Genomic DNA, 21,354 nt, shown 5'->3' with positions numbered 1-21,354 from the left:
TCCAGGGCTTTCCAGGCGGACCGGTACCTGGTTTGGTAACGGCTGAACGGGGCTGCGGGCAGCGGCTCCGCCGCCCTTCCGGCCTCCCGCTGGCAGCTCCGCCACCGCTATCGCGCGCCCGCGTCCCGACGCCGTCTCCTCGGGCAGTAGTTGGTCAGGGCCGGGGCTCACCCGGCGTCCCTCAGGCAGCCCGCGCAGCCCTCCCGGGGGCCCGGCAGACGCGGCGTCTCTCCCGCTCGCTCCCCTCCCAGGCCGCCGGGGAGGGCGCCGAGCTGAACCCGGCCCGAAGCGCGGCCCCGCCGCTCCCCCCCCGCCGGCGGCGCCCCGGGCGGGAGCGGGAGCCGGGGGCGGGTCGCTCTGGGCCCTGCCCGGCCCCCCGCTGCGGCGGGCGTGCGCCGTGCCCGGGGGCGGGGCGCAGCGGAGCCGAGCGGAGCGGCCGGGAGGCGGCGGGGGCAGCGGGGCCGGCTGAGGGAACGCACGCGGCCGCCAACATGGCTGCGGCCGCCGCCGGCCGGGCGGCGAGACCGCGTGAGTCGGCGGCGGGGCTGCCGGGGCGGGCCGGGAGCGCCGGGCGGGCTCCGCTCCCGTCCCCGGCCGGCAGCCGGCGGGAGCGCGGTGCTGCGGGCTGCGTGCCGCGGGGCCGGGGGGGCGGCTGGGGCGGCCGAGCCGAGCCGTGCCGAGCCGAGCCGTGCCGTGCCGAGCCGTGCCGTGCCGAGCCGAGCCGTGCCGAGCCGTGCCGGCGGAGGGCAGCGGGACCGCGTTACACAACGGCCTCGCCGGGGCCGCCTTTGCGTAACGGCGTCAGCGGCGCCGGGCCGGCCCCGGGCTGCCGCGCCCCCGCCGTGCCCCAGGCGGCGGCTCCCGGCGGGGCTCGGCCGCTGCCCGGCGCTGCGGGGCGGGCGGGGGCGCGGCGGGGCTCCACGGACGCGCCGCGGGAGCCCGGGGCTGCCGCTGCCGGGCGGGGGGGCCGGGGGTCGCGGGGCTCGGCCGCCGGGCTCCCGCGGGGCTGCCGGGGGCCGGCCCGGTGCCGCCCGGCCGCGCAGGGCGCCCTCCCCCCGGGGAGCGGGGCGCCGAGGGCCGCCTGACAGGAGAGCCCGCGGGCTGCGCGCTCCGAGGAACGGCGGGTGCCGCGAGCAGGTGCGGGACGGCGGCTCCACGGCGGGCGTCTCACGGCGGGCGTGCCACGGCGCGGGCGGGGACGGGCACAGAGCCCGCCGTACGGGACACGGGAGTTCTACGGTGCAGGAGGACTGACACAGCTGCTGAAGCTTCTCCTCCCGTTGTTGTGTACAAATTACGGATGGTGTCAGTCACAGGCTGAGACCTGGAAGGAGAGGGTTGTCCTTCGGAAAGGGAAGGAGCCAGCCGGGCGGCAGGGTGCCGGAGCTGAAGCTCCTCAGGCTGCGGCCCTTTATAGCGCTGCAGCTGCCCGCGTCCCCGCGTGCACACCCTTAACCCCGGGTAAGAAGCTGGGTTTGCAAGACGCTGTCGTTGGTTCCAGCAGGACTGAGGGCGTTCAGCATCCCTCAGGACGCTGTGAAGGAGCGGATCCCACGTCCCGGTGAGGGGCGCTGCGCCTGCGTGGCCCTGGGGCGCTGCCCCGTGCTGCGGGCGTTTGCTGGGGACCCAGGCCTGGCGCGTGCCTGGTGCGCCCTGCAGGGGTGGTGCAGGGACACTCGTGGTTAGTCAGCCCGGGTGCCCCTGTACCAGTACTTGTGTTTCCAGCAGTTGTTTCGAACTTACGGTTGGAGCCTAAATTAGGGAGGCGTTTGTTGGTTTTTAGGTTGCTGCCTGATACCTCAGTGGGTATGCACTGGATTTAAAGAAAGCCAAAATCCCGTGCTTTCTTTGATTCCACGACCCAGCGTTTAAGGCAGAAGACACCAAAGGGCTCAGTAGTACTGAGTGTTTCTGCAGCTGATGCGGGGCTGGTTCCTGCCAGGTTTCAGACGCGTTGTTTTCTCTCCTCCAGTTGTCAAAAGCAGCGGCTCCCTGAGGGTCCCCCTCCGATGGCAAGGCCAGGCGTCCGCGGCCGTGGCGGCCAAGAGCACGAAGCCCCAGATTCAGCCAGAAGCACGGTGAGTTGGCGGTGAGGCGTGCGTGGGTGCGACTGGCGGCCGCTGCCCCCGTCTCTCTGTGGTACGGCGCGCAGCTTGCCTGCGTAGCAGCACGGCTCCTGTCCTCACACGGGGCGTCGTGGGGGTCGGCCTGCTTCGTGTGCCACTGCGCTGTCTGGCCCCGCTCCTGTGGGACAAGGGTTGCCTCGTCTGTTCTCTGCGCGGTGAGGCGAGGGCTGAGGCAGTGCAGAAGCAATAGAGCAAACAGTAGGATGTGTTATTTGGGGTTCTGGTTCCTGCTTCCTGGGTGTTATCCAGCAGCCTCCTGGAGGAGGGGAGCAGAAGCCACCTCGCGGTGTGCAGCCACGCACAGACCGGCGCACGGCACCCACCCGGCTGCAGCGAGGGGAGCCGGCCTCGCGAGTGCTGGTCGGGCAGCAGCCTGCCGCTGGGAGAGGGCGTCGGGCTCCGGGTGGGCAGTGCCAGGCGTGCTTAAGGCGCAGGAGGTGATAGTAGGCACCTGGCGTGGGTTTTGGCTCAGTCTCAGCTCGTGGCTTAGGTTTTCTGGCTCAAGTTTCACAATTTCCCGGGTTTGCCTCAGCCTTTCTAAAGGCACGTTGTTTTGGTCTTGGAATCAGTTCCCAGAGCTGGGCGTTACAGCACATAACTTTTCACTCTTGAGCCTTTTTTTTGTTAGGTAGACCCACCTGTTCCCCGCCCCCCCCCCCCCCCCCCCTTTCTCTCCTGCTGTGGAACAAATGCACGGTGTCAGCACTTCACCTGTTTTCAAAAATCGAGAAACGATGAAACAGTGCTTGGAAACCTCCATTTAAATGAGTCCAGCAGCCAGCTCTTTTCTCTTACATATGACCTGTTTAGCATGGCCTGTGATGGGTGCTGTGCAGGTCGATGGTCGGCGTAGCTCGCATGTGCGCCGTGGAGCTCTGGTGCTTCCCTTTCTCGATGTCTCTTTGGAGCTGAGAGGCAGCAGGTGTTGAACGCATGCTTGGCAGACTTTCTTCAGGGATTCTTCCCCATTTGTGGGAGAAGGTAATCGTTGGCCACTTGTGCCTGGGTTTGGCCCATTCGTATCCTTTGAACAGTGTAGCACACCTAGTCCCAAAAAAAAAAACACTGTGGGGAAAAAAAATAATACAAAAAAACCACAACCAAACTTACTTTGCATGCAGAATGGCTCTTTGCTTCCTTCACTGCTTTGGGTGACAAGATGTCTCTCCAAAGTAATGAAGACAAAGAGCTGTGGGTAGCTCATCAGTTTTCTGCAGAAGGTGCAGTTTGTTTTGGTTAGTATCCACAGTGGGTGTTCAGCTGAGAGGGCTCCTTGGGCGCTGTCCTATAACCTCCCTTACCACGCTCAGCTGATAAATAATTTTCTCTACACATTTCCAGTTAACTCTGTGTTGCAAAGTGATTACTTAAAAAAAAAAAAAATCATGTAAATAGTTGTTCTCTGGCTATTCATGTTTGTAGTTCATATTTTTTTCATAAGCAGGATGAACTTTAAATGGGATGCTGTGAAAGAAAAGTGCGGATGGACAAGCTGATTAAATTGCAATTAAAAAAAAAAGCAGTATGTTGCTAGGATTTGAAATATCATTTACTTCCATAGGAAACCTAAAACAGGAATCTTGATGTTAAACATGGGAGGTCCAGAAAGGCTGGATGATGTGCATGATTTCTTACTTCGTCTCTTCCTGGACAGGGATCTAATGACGCTTCCAGTACAAAAGTAAGAAGCACTGGGAACTTCTGTGTTACGGTCATTGTGCAGTGTTTCTGTCTTGACTGCAGGCTCAGGCGTTAAACTTTAATGTATATCAGCATTTCTTAGGACTGTTTAGTCTTTGGGACCAGATTGTGCAAGACACGGTATTGTAATTTTCTGGAAATAAGTGTGCCAAGATCAATCTCTTCAAACTGCAAATTCTGGTTTACTGTCACCTAGCAAGTTTGGGAAGGGTGACGGAGTGTGACAGTAAACAAGCCACGCAGTGCTGGTTTGCTTATAATTCGGGGAGATTGCCACAGAAAACCCACTCCAGCAGAGTTTGCTTTTTTTTGGGGGGGGGGGGGGGTGATTGGGGTTACGATATTAACACGTGTGCCTTTTGAATGCTTTAGTAAATTAGCACCATTCATTGCTAAACGCCGCACACCGAGGATCCAGGAACAGTACAGCAGGATTGGAGGCGGATCACCGATCAAGAAGTGGACAGCAGTGCAGGGAGAAGGCATGGTGAAGCTGCTGGATAGCATGTCTCCTCACACAGGTACTTCTTTACCATGGTTGTTAGAAACCTCTTTGGCCTGATGTGTTGAAAACACAAGCTTGTAAAGCAACTTTTGCTTCTTGGCTTTAGTTGTGAGTATAAACAGTGTCCTCTGTCTTGCTAGGAAAATGAAATGAAAATACTGCAGAAGTTCTTATTCTTTAAAAACTCAGCATATGCAAAAATGTGGGGTTCACACACATGCAGATACAATTTTGTGCTGCGGTCACTTCTATGACTGTTGGCAAACGTCTTTGGTTTCAGACAGCAGCTTGCTGTCAGTCCTCATTCAACATACGGTAACGCTGTGGCACCACGAGCCGACAGCCAGGTCTGTACCCACCTTCTCAGGCTGGATCCAGTATGTGCTGCGGTTCAGCTGCCACCTCTGTGCCCGAGGTAACTAGTTTGAACTGTCTTCAGTATGGCCACCCTGAGATACTTGTGGCACGTTTCATCTTGTGTAACTTCAGCCATCAGGAAATTGGACATCTGGCCTCTGCTCCTTCCTTCTCTCATGAAGAGAGAGCAGGGCATATACAGAGTGGTTCAGTATAGCCCACGTCAGTATCAAAGGGGGGAGCTCACCCTCTAAAGCTACCCTTGTCTCTCTCTCCTTTGATTTACAGGAAGAAATCTAGATGGCTGTAATAGACAAAGTATGTAATGTTCAGGTGGCTACAGCTAGGTGACAGGAGTCTCAGCTGGTGTTTGAGTGCAAGGTGTCATACCTTGTCCTGCAAGCTCTACTTGAGCCTGAGAGTCCACACTGAAGAGAAGTGGTTGACCCCAGAGGACAGGAAATGGGAGTATATAACATGGGAGTAAATAAGGTCGGGATGGGAGAAGAGTGAGTGGCGTTCTTGCTAGGGTAAAGGAGATGGAGATTTGTGGCCATTGGCAGTGGCGGTATAACTTCATGTGACTGTAGCTCAAATTTTTGTACCTTTTATGAAGAGGTGTAGTGAGAATGACGATCCTTTTAGGCTGCACATGTGTGAATGCACCCACAGAGTTAAAAAGTCTGCCAGTCTAGGGTTTCCTGGTTGGTCGTGTTCTGCACGCCGATGCTATTGAGTTTCACAGGGGGGTGGGATCTCCTGCTGTAAAATGCAGGCCACCTTCTCGTGACTGCTGCTCGTAGCTAACGGCAGGACAGTGCCGTTCAGCTCCGCGCGCCAGCAGCTGGGGCTGAGACGGAGCCGCGCTCCCTGCTCCCGCTGCTTCCTGCACGTGCCCTTCCCTGCACGGGGCCAGCTCGGCAGGGTGCTGTGCGGGGACTGGCTGGCACGATCCAGCTCTGAGGCCAGAAGTTAGTGCTGTAATGCCTTTTGTATTTGTCTGGTATGCCAGTGTGAGCTGAAAGGGTTGGTGGCTGCATGGGAGGGCATCAGCAGTCTGAAGCTGCTCCCCAAAGCTGCAGGTCTGCCTTTTGTTCCTGTGAAATGTCCCCCAAAATTATTGGTTGCTTCAGAGGTCTTTCCTGACTTACATTGCCTGAATCTGTAGCTGCTACTAATGGATAAAAGGTCTAACACCAGTAAGGCCCCATGTTGGGCCTGAAGAGGAAGAAAAGATAGTGTTTTGTGGCTGAACACTGCAGGGCTTGGGCGAGTGATAGCAGCGAGCCCCGCCCGAGGACACGAGCAGGCGATAAGCCTAATGGTTTGAAGTTGGCTAGAAGTTGTTTGAATGGCTAGAAGTAGATACTGCCTTTGCCAGGTCTTCCTCGACTATCAGAGAGCTTGAAAGGTGAACGAAGCCTCCCTCCCCTCTCCGCAGATCACAGAATCTCCCTGAACCTTGCTCCCTCGCAGCAGGGAGGTGTGACTCCGGTGTGGGTTATCCTGTGCCACCGTGCCTGGGAGCGCCAGCGCGATGGCAAAACTGTGTAGACGCTTCTGTGAGTGCCCAAATTAGCAAAGCCTTAAGCTAATGCGCTGCAGTGGGCAATTCGTGGTGGAATCTGCAGTTTAGCTAAACAGCTTTCAGATTGGTGGTTAGCTGAATTTGACTTTACCTTGTGTTGTTGGTCAGTTAGCAGCTGTGATGAATTCAAGTCTTTGTTCCTTTGCCTCTTTCTGAAGGTAGACAGGTCATTTGCTTGCAGTACCTTTTATGCTAGTCTCTTGCTACGTGAAATGAAAACCGTGACGTTAAAACCACGGCATTAATAAATGTGAGTGGCAGCACTAGAAATCAGACTGATGTCCGCGCAGCAGCTTGAGGGTTTTGGTGATCTTCTGTCTCTGTTGTCTCGTGGGACAGAGAAAAAAGACACAGTGAATCATCGCTGCTTTGGCAAGCCAGGAGAAACAGTGATGCGATGGTTGGTCTGTGTGAAACGAGCTGTCTGGGGGTCACCTTTGTTCCAGTAAGGCACTTCTCGGCATTATGCTTTTTTGTTGAAGCAGCAAGCCAGCTTTAAGAGTAGAAGGAATTAACGAGCTCACCGAGTTGCCCCCTGTGTTCCTCACCAATGTGTCAGCTGCAGATAATGCTTCTCATCCTGCCACTCCAATAGGAGCACTAAGCGTTTGTATTGGAAAAGCTGCTGGAGCACGAGAAGCAAAAGAGGGGAGCTCTCTGTTCTCTTCAGCTCAGCAGCTTTATGACGAGCGGTGCTGCAAGCTGCCTTCTCCCTTCGGCTTCCAAGACCTTTGCAGGTTTGATGCTGGTGGGTCAGGGAGTCACCCTCCGTGTTAGGCCATGTGCGTCAGTGACTTGATTCTCAGCAGTTTAGTAAGTCTTTGTGGATCCTACTTCAGATTTGGGTAGGAGAGGGATAGAGGTAGGAGATGGGGTTTTGTTGTTGTTCTTTTTTAGAAAAAGATGTGTCTGGAGCTGAAAAGTAATGCTCTTGAAAGGCTAGGACCAGAATTCCCTTATTCATTCAGCATGTAACACGTCACTGATGCCTTCATTTGGATGATACTCGATCTGTTTTTCCCCACAGACGCTATTCTCTAACTTAATTCCAACGGCAGTCCCTTCAAGTACAGTAAAAGCCTGAAGCGGAGCCGCATCCTGCTCTGGCACCGAAGGCAGCAGCGTGCGTAGCAGCTGCAGCCCCTCGGGGGTCAGGCTTGCAACAGGTTCTGAAGATAAAACTTACCGAGTTTATCTGCTTTTCTCAGCGCACCACTCCCACGTACTTTTGTTTGGTGGCCGTTTTTGTACAGTCATGCCTGCCTCTGTGCAGTCCTTACACCTGAGAGGTCCTTTAAAGGCTTTTTTTTTTTTGTAACCTAGCAAGAGTTTTAAATACCGAATGTGCTAACCATTTCCTTAAGCCTTTCAAGTAACCTTGCAGTGATGCCACGTACTGTGTTTCTTCAGAACAGCTTGAACCAGGCGTGCATCCAGACTGAGCCGTGTGGTTATTGTGGGAGCCTCGTGTCAGAATGTCGTGCTCGCGGGTAGCGCTTTGGGAGCCCCGAGCCTGGTTAATGGGTAACTTGCAGGTTGCGCCTGTGCCACGTGAAAGGCAAAGTGAAGAAGGAACACTTTGCGTCTGTTGTTACCTGGATCTGGGCTTCTGGGGGGCCTGGAGGTTACAGTTATTTGTGTATTTGCAGCTGGTGGAGAACTCAAGTTAGACAGTATCCGCCTGTAAAATTCGCCTGTTCACATAAATCAGTCGACTGATACGTAGACTTGTTGGAGGTATTCAACACATTACTCTCTGACGTTGGGACTAGGATCAAGCAGTAAATAAATGGCCTCATCAATGTCATCTGGGAACAATATAATTTTAAAATGAAGCTTTATTGTCACAGGCAGCTGTCTGGAAATAAATAAGAGTTCTTCCTCTCTGAATGAATGCAGTTGGGTGGGCTCAGTAGTCTGTAAGAATAAGTCATGCAAATGTGGTGACAGGAAAATCCATTTCTGTTTGTTTAGTGCTAGCATCAAATAAGCTAATGTCTTACAGGGGTAATTATGTTTTAAGACAGCGCCTTTTGCTTTTTTCCACTGTTTTTAGCTACGAAGGTTCTGAGTATTTTTACAAGCTGTATTTTAGCTGAGATTCCCTTACTGTCAGAAGGATGAAAGCTCCCAGGATGAAGGGACCACGTTGCTTTCTTAGTTTGGCAGCTCTTCGTAGCAGGAGCTGTTGTGTACCTGAAAGAGTAATCCTGATTCTAACTGTAGCTGCAAACCGAACATGTGTGCACACACAAAAACCTGTTATTTGCTGCCTGTGATCCAGGACAGAACATAATGCTGTGAGAGCATTGCAAGAAGTTCCCAGGTTGGCCATAATTTTTCCCGATATCCTTCCTCAGGTTAAACTCCTACTGTCTTTGCTCTGGTTAGTCAGATTTTTGTTTTCAATGCCATTTAAAAATGTTAGAGGTAACTGGCCCCCAGGTTCTGAAGGTGGGTCATTACTTGCTACTGCTCCCAGGTGGGAGATTTCTTGCCTCCTGCAAAGAACTGGGGTTGGCTAAACCTGCTTTCTTGAGTCCTGCGTAAATCTATGATAGAGCGCAGAACAAGCAGAGGACATTGCTTCCTTCAGAAACCTGTTAAATGGTATTTCAGAGCTAGTGAGCTGGAAACCAGGAAAAAGAAACTTTGATTTTGTTCTCCTAGAAGCCTCTGTCCTCCACTTAAAACAAAACAAAACAAAAAATCAAGGAAAAACAAGCAAACACAAGCCACCACACTCACAAACCTCAAAGCTGACACCCAGAAGGTTAGAGGTGGAAAATGAAGAAACCTGAAGTGTTGTCCTTGGAAAGAAAAGTATTGCTTCCAAACTGAAGTGCTTAAAGGCACAAAGGTCTCTGTGAAAAACAGAAACAAACCAGAAATGGAAGAATCTGCATCCCTTCCTGAGCACCCTGATCTCCTGCCCCAAACAAGCCCCTGTCCTTGGGGGTTTACGTGCAAGCAGAGCAGGCTTACCAGTGTGAGGGATGGGGGTTTGATGACTCCTGTGCTGGCACCTGGAACACAGAAGGGGTAGAATTGTTGGGTTTTCTTGCACTGCCTTGTAAGCAGCTGATATCTGTGAGGTGCCTTTTCCTGTTTGAAAATTAGACCCTCTCAAGCTGACGACTGCAGAGCAGAACATCTCAGTGCTGGCACACAAAATTACAGCCGAATTGTATTTGAAAGTTTAGTTAGATAACATTTCCTGGAATGAACAAGCTGCTTAAACAATTTGCTTCCTTTTACCAGCATGGGTGGCAGCATGAAGAAAGCCTTGTCTTCCCTAGGTTTTGCCATTTTAATTAGGTTGTGGTGTTTAAAGCATCCCGCTCCTGATTTCAGTGAGGTGAGCTGTGCTGTCAGGAAGACCGCAGCACTTGTGTACCAGTGGTCTGTTAGGGCACAGTCGTGTTCAGTCACCATCCTTTAGTGGCACGCTTTCACCGGTGCATCCTTTAGATCAGAACTTTTGCTGTAACATATCAGAGCTCTGTGCAGCCTGGAAACCGTGCCTCCGCTAACTAACTGAAACCAGGAGGCTGCTGCTTTCTGCAGGTAGTGTAAATTTCTCATAATTTCTGCTAACGGGAAACTGAGTTTCCAGCCAAATACTTACCAAAGAAAGATGTGTTTGTATGACGGTGGTTTTGAAAGGTAGCCAGGAAAGTGTCAACAAGTTTATTTTGACAGTTTGGTGAAATAAACCGCCTGGTTCTGTGCCTCGTACATGTTGGTTAGCACAGTGTTGCTGAAAGTCACGGGTAGATGCTGTTTTCTGAAACTTCTTCTCCTGTCTTTGGCTGGCAGCGCCTCACAAGTACTACATCGGCTTCCGCTACGTGCACCCTCTGACGGAAGAGGCGATCGAGGAGATGGAGCAGGATGGCATCGAACGGGCCATCGCTTTCACGCAGTACCCGCAGTACAGCTGCTCTACCACAGGTGAGAGCCCACGGCTCCTGCACGAGGGGCCCTTGGCTTCGTTGCCAGCTCTTCTGTATTTACTGCAGTGCTGAATTTTAGGCAGAAACTTCTTAGGTAAGGGTAGCTTTGTTACTGTCATTACTGCAAGAGAATATAAACTGAAGCCCCAGGAACACCACTGAGTAAGCTTTCTCCATGGAAACTGCATAACTGTTCTTCAGTTAAGGAATGGCTTAGCGAGTTATTCTTGTACACTGTGTGATCTTTGAGACGATTGTTCCCCTCTGATGTTCTCAGTTCTGAGCTGGAGTTGCATTTGAAATGTATGCCATTTTAAAATATTACAACACCTTGCTACAAAACCATTTTCATCCGACAGGTTGCTGATGCCTTGGATAAACTGATGTTGTTAATTCCCTGTATTTCAGGAAGCAGTTTAAATGCTATTTATCGCTACTATAATAAAAAGGGGGAGAAGCCAAAGATGAAGTGGAGTATAATTGACCGATGGCCCACACATCCCCTGCTCATTCAGGTATGGATTTGCAGGAGAGCCTTTGAAGCTGGCAGTGAGAATGAGGTGTGTGAACTGAGCAGGTCTCACACAGAGTCCTCCAGGGACAACAGGGGTACCCTGAAATATTGTTGTTAAGGCACTCTTACAACTGCAAGGAGAATGCTGCAGTCCTCTGCTTGCGCAGTATGGGTGTGCTTCGGCACCCCAGAGTCAGACTGCTCGTTCACAGCTATCTCATTGTCTTTTCTGTTATCACATTGATGGACACTCCCAGGGGTTTTCTTAGGTTGGTTAATGTAGGAGAAACTTGGTATGTTTGCATTAGCAACTGATTTCGAAAGAACAAAGAACTAAGTAAATACAGATGTTTGTTCCATTTCTTTTTAAGAAATGTTTGCTACCAGTGAAAACACTGTATGATGTTAAGCAAGAGGAATGTTCTGAGGAATCACTTTACTTACTACAAGTCGTAGTAGTAAGTAAAGCTCACTGACTACTAGTCATAGCTTGCAACAAAGCTTATGAGCTTTTTAGCTATAAAATATCTTAGAAGAAGATGAACCTACTTGCTGATTTAAACTGTGTTTATGTATTTTTCCTGTTGCCAAAAAAAAAAAAAAAGAAAAAAGAGAAGAATAAAAGGCATATTTCAGTGTAAGGGTACATTTTAGTTACGGCAATGAAATGTGTCTTGTCTACTGTGTATGCAGTTGCAGGAGAAGGATGGTTATTTCACAACAGATGTTCTGGTGTGATAATGTGTGAATGTGACCACCACGTACACCTTGTTCTGGGAGTGTAGTCATGTTGTTAAAGCAGTTTGGGCTGGAAGGGACCTCTAGAGGTCATTAGCCCAAATTCCTGCTCAGAGTGGGTCTGTAGTCAATGCACACAGATCACGTCTCCTTTGTCAGATCAGAGCTTGCTGGGCAGCAAAGAGGTGGTTGTAGCCACAGCAATGGCTGTGCAGGAGCGGTTACAAGGAGCCTTCTTGCTCCTTCCTTTCCTGAGAAAATGGCATTTTTGTCCCTGGAGAGAGCTGCTCTTTTGGCTTGGGTTCTGCAATTTTTGTGGTGTGCTGAACAGGAGAGTGGCACTGCCTGCGCTGCGTGCGGTTCCCTGGAGTAGTGTCTGCATGCGGCGCTGTCCTGGGACTGCCACTCTTGTTGTACGCTCTGTGCCTTCCGTGGGCATCCTCCTTGCCTTCTGCGAAACACCTAGCAAGGACAGTTGTGCTCTGCCCCTGCCCTAGCAGCTGCACTCCTGCCCTCTGAGGCAGGGAACCACAAGTGGGAGGAGGGTGGTGTTGCACTGGTTATATTCCTTCTTCTTGTTACCAGCATCTAAAAACCACTGGGGTGGTCACGGGGGCCTCTGCTGTACTGGTACCAGGCATTGTTTATTCTGCATACTGAACACCCTGCAGTATGTGCTGTCCTTCGCCGTTGCCCCACATGTACTGAAATGGGAATTTTGAGGTTCTTAAGGCAACCTGGCACATGGAAGCTGCTGTCATGAGTCATTTGCGAGTGCGTTACCTTCCAGCGAGTCCTGATCCAAGTCTTTGCTCTTTCTTTCTGGCCAGTGCTTTACCGATCACATACAGAAGGAACTGGACCTGTTTCCACCTGACAAAAGGAAAGATGTTGTCATCCTTTTCTCGGCTCACTCGCTCCCCATGTCTGTGAGTTACGTTGGGCTGTTCCTGTAATTGCCAACCAGAATCATGCTGGCTAAGCTGAATGGGAGGGTGTGCAGCTTGCACACTTGCAGAGTAAAACCACACAAATATAAAGATGAGTCGCTGAGTTGTGGCTGACGTGGAGCTGAGGTCGAGGCATGTGAGCTGTGGTGGCTTTGCTGCATTTGCTCGGATGTGCACCGCTGGCCACCCCTGAAGGGAGGGCACTGGGTTAGGTGGGTCGGTGGTCAGGCTCCATATGGCTGCTTTTATGGTCTCATAAACTTGCCAGCTCAAACCTGGGCGATAATGGTATTTTCTCACCTCTAGAAAGTATTAATAATGCTTTCCCTGGAGGAATGAAAATAGCGTCTTTGCAGGGCTGCACTAAATGGCATAATCCTCTGTCAGTGACCAGTGACTGCAGTGAAATCTGGTCATTTTTTTAAAAAAAAATAAGTGCTGTTACCAAGATGTAATCATATCTATATAAGAAGATTGAAGAATTTGTCCTTTGTCACGGGAAGGAGGAGCAGCAGATGCCGCGGTAAAGCAGCTTCGCTGTTGGTTTGGCCGGGCAGGAAGGCACTTCGTCTGGAAGGGCAGGCGGAGCCCTGGGGGCATCCCTGGCCAGAGGCTGTAGGGCGGGCTGGGGCTGTGGCGCCTGCGGGCGGCCACCAGCCTGCACCGTGCTGGTGAGGCCGGGCTGCCACCTGGTGCCACCAGCCACGTCCCCACCACCGCCCCGGTGCTCGGCGGTGGAGAAAGGCTGTGTCTGTGGTGAGGAAAGGGTGTTTGCGCAGACGTTCCCTGGAAGAAAACGTCTGCTGTTTGTGTCTTGAAGGTAGTGAACCGCGGTGATCCGTATCCACAAGAAGTGGGAGCTACTGTTCAGAGAGTCATGGAGAAGCTGAACTACTCCAACCCCTACAGGCTGGTCTGGCAGTCCAAGGTAGGTGCTGGAGAACCACAACACCTCCCGCCGCTGCCAAGCGCTTCGGGCGATGGAGCGCGTGGTCTTCCCACAGTGCCATAACCCCATTTTCAGCAAGTATTTCTGCTGGAATAGAGTCCCGGTCTTTTACTCAAATTCAGTCTTTCCAGATACTCTTTATCCATAGTTTATTGCCTTTTGGGTATATTGCATCAATTTCAAGTAGATTTTTAATGTCTGTTAGAAAACCTATGATCTCGTACCACCCAGTTTGATATTTTTCTTTCTCTGTCAGAAAGAAGAATAGAGCACTCATTGTTTTTTTAAGTGTTACTTTTAGATGGTCTTAGATGGTCTTTAGATGGTCTTAGAGAGCAATTTTTCAGAAATTGTCACTGTGAAATAGACAGTCTTTATAATGACATACATGTAACCCAGACAAGCTTCATTAGTCTTGATGAAGACTTCTTGCGTTATTTTTTGCTTATTATTACTACTGCAAATAACGAGGAACTTAATTTTTACCAGAGTTCTGTAGTACAAGTAACCATACGTCTCAGGAGCATTACACCTACCATGCCATTGTTGTTTTGTTCTTAAAGTTGCATCGTATGGTACATCGGCACTAAATACTTTCATGGGTAGATACGGGTTAAGGTGGGTTTTCTGCATCCTGAATGCTTACATCTTCAAAAGGCAGGTAAATCCCTGTGCGTTAGTGATCAGGCTTTTGTTGAACTAAAAATAGCAGAGCTTCATTTAAATTTTTATTTTAATGCAAATCTCGTTTAAGGCCAGCCCAGGTTCTCTTTTTAGGGGATTTAAATGGAGGGACAGTGGGACATTATGTTTTCATAAAAACCTAATGGATAAATGAGAGGTAGAGTCAAAAGCAGAGAAAGAGAGTTGTCTCCTTCTTAAATATATAACTTGGTCTGTGTTGTCTTGCTTAAGGAAAACATGGGTGTTTTTTCTAAGAATGATTTTGAGTGTTTTTTCCTCCTTTTCTTACAGGTTGGGCCAATGCCTTGGCTTGGTCCACAGACAGATGAGACCATTAAAGGCCTGTGCCAAAGAGGAAAGAAGAACATGTTGTTGGTCCCAATAGCATTTACAAGTGACCACATTGAAACGCTTTATGAACTGGATATTGAGTATGCCCAGGTTTTAGCAAATGAAGTAAGTAGTTTATAGTTTTCATAGCTGTTTGGATAGCGTTGCTCCCAAATTATTTTTCCTCTCTCAAAATTTTGCTTTGTAGGTGCTGTTTGCAATATAATTTGGGGCATTATTTTTTTTGTAAATTGAAAATGAATCTTAACTCAGGGGAGTTTTTAACAACACAAAACAGGTGGGAATGAGTCTTTCTGGATTTAACTCTAAGCCACTGCTATCCTGGCTAAAACAAAGTCATAAGATTTTTGGCAGTGAAATGAAAATGTACATCATAGCTGGTTTTGCTATATTCGAGTAAGTAATACTGCATTTCATTCACTCATTTTGGGGCAGCTTCTGAATGAAGTAGAAAGGAGGATTTTGAAGGTGAACTAGAGGAGGATGTAGCAGACTTAACTTTTCTCCTTGTTTTTGGTCCAGTGTGGAGTTGAAAACATCAGAAGAGCAGAATCGCTGAATGGAAATCCACTGTTCTCTAAGGTACCTTTGCTGCAATAGTTATAAAAGTTTGCAGCTGTGCGTTTCCTACTAGATCATGGATGTCTTTTAGTAATTTTAAAGTATTTTTCAGATAAGAGGAAAAATAGAAATCTGTACTTAATCCGTACACCACAAAGAGTTTTTGTTGACCACTTTTTTAAAAAAAGTTCTAAAGTTTCTTTTGACAAGGAAGAGAAATTTTGCATTCATTAATGGTTATCTTTTAATGGAATACTTATTTTAAGATACTGTGCAAGTGCAGTTTTGAAACAGGATTTTCCACTGAATCAGTGGGGGATAGTGCTTAAAAAGTAGAGTGAAATCTGATGGATACAAAGTTTGGCGATCTCACTAGTCTGTGTGGCACATTAAAGCATTTTCTGATTTTATGCAAGGAGGTTTGCTCACTTCTGTTTTTTAATTAACTGTCTTTCAGGCTCTGGCAGACTTGGTCTGTTCACACATCCAGTCGAATGAAGTCTGCTCTAAGCAGTTAACGCTCTGCTGTCCGCTCTGTGTAAATCCTGTCTGCAGGGAGACAAAAGCTTTCTTCGCTAATCAACAGCTGTGATGGGCAGTGTGGGATGGCACGGCTGGGTTGCGCAGGAAAATTGCCCTGGTGAAGCAGTGCAAAGGAAAATCTGCTTGACCGAGCTCTCTTGTGTTACAGACGTACAGGCTGGTAGTCTCAGTGATGTTAACCTCATATAGCAGCTTGGAGAATTTGACTTTTTTGTTTTATTTTTTTCTTACGTTTTCTTTGTTTGAGAAGTGTTTGTAGAAAGTAGGGAAACAAGGGTGTGTGTTCTGAGATGTGAAAAGGTCTTATCTCATCTGATTCTGGTTGGACTTAGCATGAGTATGCACCGAAAAGCCTAACAAGCTTTTATACCAATTGGCTTTTGTTTCCTACGGAGGGATTTCTTTGTATGCATTTTTTTTCACGAGTGCATTAATTTCAGTTTTCCAGATCAAGCATACAATTACTTTGTTTTGTTTATGCAAGGCATAGCATAACCAGCATCGTCACCAGTTGTCTCAAGAGCAATCTCTTCAGGTGGGTTTGAAGATCAAGTGACTTCTAATGCTTTTTAAATAATCTGTATATTTTTTTAGAACATAAAGATAAGGTTTTGTTTTGTTTCTTCCTGCCAGAAACTTCCTGTGAAAGCTTAGCTGGGTTAGCAGAACTCACAAGACTTGTTTACATTTTCTAGATTAAAACACTTTCATCATCTGCAGGAAAGCCCCTGCACTTGAAAAGCATACAGTGAAAGACAAAATTCTGTTTGGGCGATGCCGAAGAACCTGCGCAGTTGAAACAAACTGTGTATGTTTCAAATCTAGCAACCATCAGCAGCACGTGTTGAAACATATTGGTTCATCTGTCTTTTCAGCAAAGTGACTTTATTATTATTATTAAAAAGGGCTTTCTCTGTTTGGTTAAGGAAATTTAGTCAGGCTTGTTCTCCAGAAGGTTTATAGATCTGCTGTGTGCTTTCTACTGTGTCACAGTGCTGTGGTATTTGTGGGTATCTGTGGACTTACAGAGGTACAACTGATCTAGCTTAATTGATGCTGTTATTTAAAAGTGAGATGATAAATCAGGAGTAATTCGCGTTGCAGATGCCTGAGTGCAGAGAGGAGAGCAGGCTGCCCCTCGTGCTGACAGCTGTGTGCTTACACATACCTTTGTCAGAAGCCATGTTTAGTCTGTTACATTTCTGGCACCCATCGTGAGCCTGGAGTTAATGAACTCGTAACCCATCTACACTTCTTGCTTGTTTTGGCAGGAGTTCGGGTGCTGAATCCACCTTAGTGGTGGTAGCTTTGCGGAGCGTGAGGAGCCTTTTGAGGGCAGTATCCCTTCGCTGTCAGCACCAGGACTGGCATCCAGGCTGGTCTTGGGGTGGGAGGGGACTTTTTTCAGAGGCTGTCCCCACGCAGCATGCCCGATCTCGGCACCTGAAGTAGCTGAGGGTAGAAGCGCTGCAGCACCTCAGTCACTGGTCCTCCCCACAGGGGCCTCCCTCCTGGGATGGAGGAGGCACAAAGCTGTGAGCGTTTGCAGGGACAGAGCCATATGAGTATTAGTCTAGCTGTCACCTTCATGGATGTAAATGTTTACTTCACTTAACTAGCACTGAAACGCCAGTCCTTTGGCAATGCAGGTTGTTTTCTGTAAATTGATGATTCAGCTAATCACGAGGTTTGAGAAGCAGGTGCCCTGCTGCTCAGACAGGTTTACTTGCGTACGTAACTGAGGCACGAAGAGTTTGAACTTCTGGTCTTCAACGGTGGGGTTGATTAAAAAGAAAATTGGCATCTGTTGGTATAACAGATTTATCTTGTTCTATTTTATGTTAAAGGAATTAAACATGGGGTATTAAAGAAATGAATGGATGCCGTGTTGGTCAGCCAGTGGGCCAGGTACTGCCATGGAGCGATGTAAATCCTGGTCTCCTACCTCGGTAGGGCCCACAGCCCAGTACGTCTTGAGGGTCGATTGAAGTCTTCACTGCCATCCAGCAGCTTCCGAATGTGATTATGGTGAGACAGAATTAAACTCCTTCAGTGCCAGAACTGCCTGTGTTACTGCTGCCCCCTTGTCGCTGTAGCAGAAAAAAGTCTTCCTCCACCCTTTGTACCTGTGCCTCTTCTCAGGGCAGGGAGGCGCAGGGGCAGCTCTGCAGATGCCAAGGACGTGCCACTGTGTGCTCCCTGCCTTGGGCTTTGACTTCCAGAACCTTGCTGTGTTTGTAGTGCTCCCCGACCAGCAGAGGTGTACGGTTTTCAAAGAGTGGGAGAATCTGTAGGGGAATTTTTCCCCTTTTGTGGACATGAGTAGAGACTGGGCCTTTGAGTGTTGAGTAGGACCAGTAGCGTGACCACAAGACACTACCTAGCCAAAGCTCTCTCTCCAAGACCTTTGGTTGCCGTCAAGTCTTTCAGCTCAGTCTGTCTTGGCATGGAGAGTACCCGAGTTCCCACATCAGTGCTGCAGGGAGTTTGTTTTGTGTCTCCCTTCTGCCTTTCTTGCTCAGCTCGTGGTCTCTGCTCGCTGCCGCAGCAGGAAAAGGGAATGCGAAGCTGATTCCTGCCCTTTCTCAGGCGGAGTAGGTAGTGTTATCGTGTATGAAGGGGCGACATTTTTATGGAGAGGCTTTGAATCGATGCCAAAGGACTAACAATGTCAGCAGTATGTGTGGGGAGCGAATCCCTCACGTCTCCCGTTGGATGAACTTTTCTCCGTTCCCACTTCTCTGCTTGATGCTTATGGGTGAGTGGCAAACAGTCTGTTTTGTAAAATCTTCCCACTCATGCCTCTTTCCTACCAGCTGAAGGTTGTTGTGACCTCCAGACCCAGGTTGCCACCAGCACATTTCCGTGTCTGCAGCTGGAAACTGAAGGTTAACTTTATGTGATCATTGCAATGCTATAAATATAGATTAGCTTTTTATTTCCATACTGGAGAGAGTACTGAAAATATTAGCTGGCACTAATTATGAGGCATTACTTTTGTCCCCAGTAATAAAAGGTATTTAAAATGCACTTTTTAGTATGCTAACCACAAGTGAGATAATTACTAAGCATCTTTAGCAATTGTTGCTATTAGACCATAATGCAGAAATCACTTAATTTTCTAGCTTTTAGCAGATGTCTCTCATCTCATAGAGTTGGTGGGGTTTTTCATTTTGCTGAATAGTTTATTCTGATATCACTCTCCTGTTATTTAATGCGCATTATTTTGTCTTAGAGCAGCATCAAAAGCCTGTTGAAAAGCTATCGGAGCAAGTTAACTAGCAGCTCCACTATTATTTTTAATAGGAATCGGTTTCTTCCCCTGGCATTTAAAATTTCAATTTTAAAAAAGAAACCAGAGAGACTGGCAACAGTGGGAGTTCTGCTGCCATTGAAATCTTCTGGTGCTGGGTTTGATGTTTGGGAGCATTTCCCACCACGTTAACTGACAGTGGAATTCGTCTGACCTTACTTGGATGCTTCCAATCCTATGTCAACATCTGAGCCGGTCTCCTAGGTACTATTTGTGGTCAAAAGATGTTTTTTCATAAGCGCTTCTAAGAAATGATTCATGTCCCCTCGAAGTGGATGTTCACAGCGGGCTGGGTGAGTGCCGCCCCGTTGCGGCCCCTGGGCTGCGGAGGGGGCACGGTGCGCCAGCCCCGGTGGCGCTGCCCTGCACGCCTGGCGCGAGGAGAGGGGAATCCCATCCGTGTGTGCCTTCCTGGTAGCACCCTGTGGTGCTCTGTAGCTGCTGCATTTGGGAGTCTGCGGGCTTAATCCTCCAGTTATGCATTCAGCTTTCCCCTCTGGCAGACTTTGAACATTTGGTGCTATCGACTCGGGACGCGGTCCTGTCGGATCCTGAGCACTTTGCTCTGACTGAATTATTTGAGTGCGTGGAAGTGTCAGCGTCTGGGAGACTGTAGTCTTCTGACAGAAATCTAGCCTGATCTTTTTCATTGTCAATTATTCTCCTTTTGCAGTACTTTATTTGCAGTTGTTTATCATTTACATTTGCCTTGACAAAAAGCTCTCCCCGTCGGAAGTGAGCCCCAGCGATGTGTTGAGGTAGCGCTCAGGGTACCCGAGCCCTCTGCTGGGAGAGCTGAGCTGGCCGACGTGGGCACTGGGGGCTTCGGGGGTGGCGGGGACCCCGTCCCAGCCCAGGCTGCTCGGTCTTCCCGCAGCTCACGGTGCGGGCAGGCACACAGCCGGTGCCACTGGGGAGCGAGGAGCTGACCTGGTGCTGCCGGTGCTGCGGAGCGCTGGCCTGACTCTGGTTATCCTCAGGAAAGAGGTGGGGAAGGAAAGGTGCTTGCGAATGGAGCGTTGTGAAGCGTTTGCTCGTGGTGAGACTGTCCTCCTGATTTAAGTCTGCAGTTTTGCTATTTTTTTTTTCCCTTTTTTAGTTGGAGTTTTTCTCTTTTGGAGTTTAATAAAATCTCCCTCAGTACTGGCTGCGTTTTAGAAAATGTGATAGCTTCCAAAAGCGGTGCTGTAATGTTAAAAGGCGTGTGAATAATGTCAGCAGGCTACGCTCCCACTTGCCGTGGAGAAGCAGATGCTGCAGTTGAGGTCAGTGGGGCCAAGATTTTCCTAGGAATATTTAGAAGCTCGCTTTATGTTCCCTTTCTGTCACAGCAAGAGAGCTGGAAATCAATATGAAGTGTAAGATGCAAAGGAGAGAGAAATCCCTTTTATTTTTTAATACCAGATGTGTACAAATACTTGCTTTTAGTCCTACAAATGTATTTCAGATTGAACAAGGACTTCCATTTAATGTAATTAACAATTTGTATAATCTTGCTGTGTACCGTTTACCATGAAGTTGGAATTTCAATTAAAGGTTTTTGGAAGAAGGAACTGAGCCGTGTGTCTTGAGTGCAGCCCTTTATGACGTGCTTGATGTCCTCTGTTCCTTTCCTTGTCTCTGCACCAAGGCAAACGCCCACCAGCAGGCACGGGGCAGCGCTCGGCGGGGTCCGTCGCAGCCCGTGAAGCTGTTCCCCCGGCAGAGCTGAGGGGTGGCGCTCTGCCTGCTGCTCTTGGGAGGGGATCCCCGCGCACCAGGCGTGCTCCGACTGCGGGCCTCTGCCTCTGAGACAGCTTTGTCCTCTTCGACTGCTTGGTCCAAGGCATCAGGGAGTTGCTGCTACTGGGAGTAAAATCCCCGAAGACGTAAGGCCCTGGCACCTGTGAGATGCGCTGGTCTGCTCCTCTTGTCCCGAGGTACGTGCCGATGTGGGCAAGCCGTGCTGGGTCAATCCGTTTGGCTTTTGGGGGTATAACGTTTGGCTTTTGGGGGTATAACGGCACCTCAGACGGTTCCCAGAGGGCAGGGTGGGCAGTGCTGCCCCCACCGTCCCTCCTTTCGCCACCTCTTGCTGACTGCCCGGCACGGCGCCAGGCGACGCAGCGGGATGCGGGAGGGGATGTAGGAGAGATGCAGGTGTGACAGCTTCCTCGTGCCAAGATCCAGCGACATGGGGAACGACAAGGTTGGAGATGGTGAGCAGTTTAATTTAACATCACTCTGCCTCTTGTTAAAACATGGCTTTTGCATGCTTTCTGTACAGCAGGCTCAAGAAGATGGAGAATGAAGCTCTGTGTTTGTTTTGAATCCCACCTGCAATTGTTAATTTATTTAGTTATGTATTTACAGTCTCCAGGCAGCTTATTTCTTATGTTAAAAATTAAGTGCTTGATTGATTATTTTTTAGAACAGTGATGAGAGTTGTTGTATGCTTAAGCTGATCCATTAGTGAGCTCTCATTACTAGATTTGACGGGAGGGAGAGAGAGGAACGGATGGAAGGAGATGGGAACAAG

The 21,354-nt window shown here is 49.5% G+C and overlaps 1 protein-coding gene across 2 annotated transcripts; it reads left to right on the top strand.

Moving 5' to 3' along the window:
- Positions 1-384: 384 nt before the first annotated feature.
- Positions 385-20,389, top strand: LOC310889487 (ferrochelatase, mitochondrial). Of its 2 annotated transcripts, none has more exons than XM_083817012.1 (11): positions 385-528; positions 1,973-2,078; positions 3,688-3,807; positions 4,200-4,348; positions 10,097-10,231; positions 10,642-10,748; positions 12,316-12,414; positions 13,256-13,363; positions 14,360-14,524; positions 14,942-15,001; positions 15,438-20,389. In XM_083817012.1, exons 1-11 carry the CDS (start codon positions 492-494, stop codon positions 15,570-15,572), a joined length of 1,221 nt encoding a protein of 406 aa, XP_083673138.1. In that variant the 5' UTR covers positions 385-491; the 3' UTR covers positions 15,573-20,389. The 2 variants fall into 2 exon arrangements, with proteins under 2 accessions (XP_083673138.1, XP_083673139.1); XM_083817013.1 differs by lacking the exon at positions 385-528 and adding an exon at positions 1,119-1,137.
- Positions 20,390-21,354: the final 965 nt, after the last annotated feature.

The sequence above is a fragment of the Anser anser genome (assembly GCF_964211835.1).
Source record: "Anser anser genome assembly, chromosome: Z".
NCBI classification, from domain to species: domain Eukaryota; kingdom Metazoa; phylum Chordata; class Aves; order Anseriformes; family Anatidae; genus Anser; species Anser anser.
This window is presented reverse-complemented; position numbering and strand designations above follow the sequence as displayed.

Bases quoted from the DNA above. Each gene is read 5' to 3' on its own strand.
- LOC310889487 (XM_083817012.1), top strand. From the start codon at position 492: ATGGCTGCGGCCGCCGCCGGCCGGGCGGCGAGACCGC. The intron at 529-1,972 runs GTGAGTCGGCGG...TCTCTCCTCCAG, and splicing joins CGGCCGGGCGGCGAGACCGC to TTGTCAAAAGCAGCGGCTCC. The intron at 10,749-12,315 runs GTATGGATTTGC...CTTTCTGGCCAG, and splicing joins CACATCCCCTGCTCATTCAG to TGCTTTACCGATCACATACA.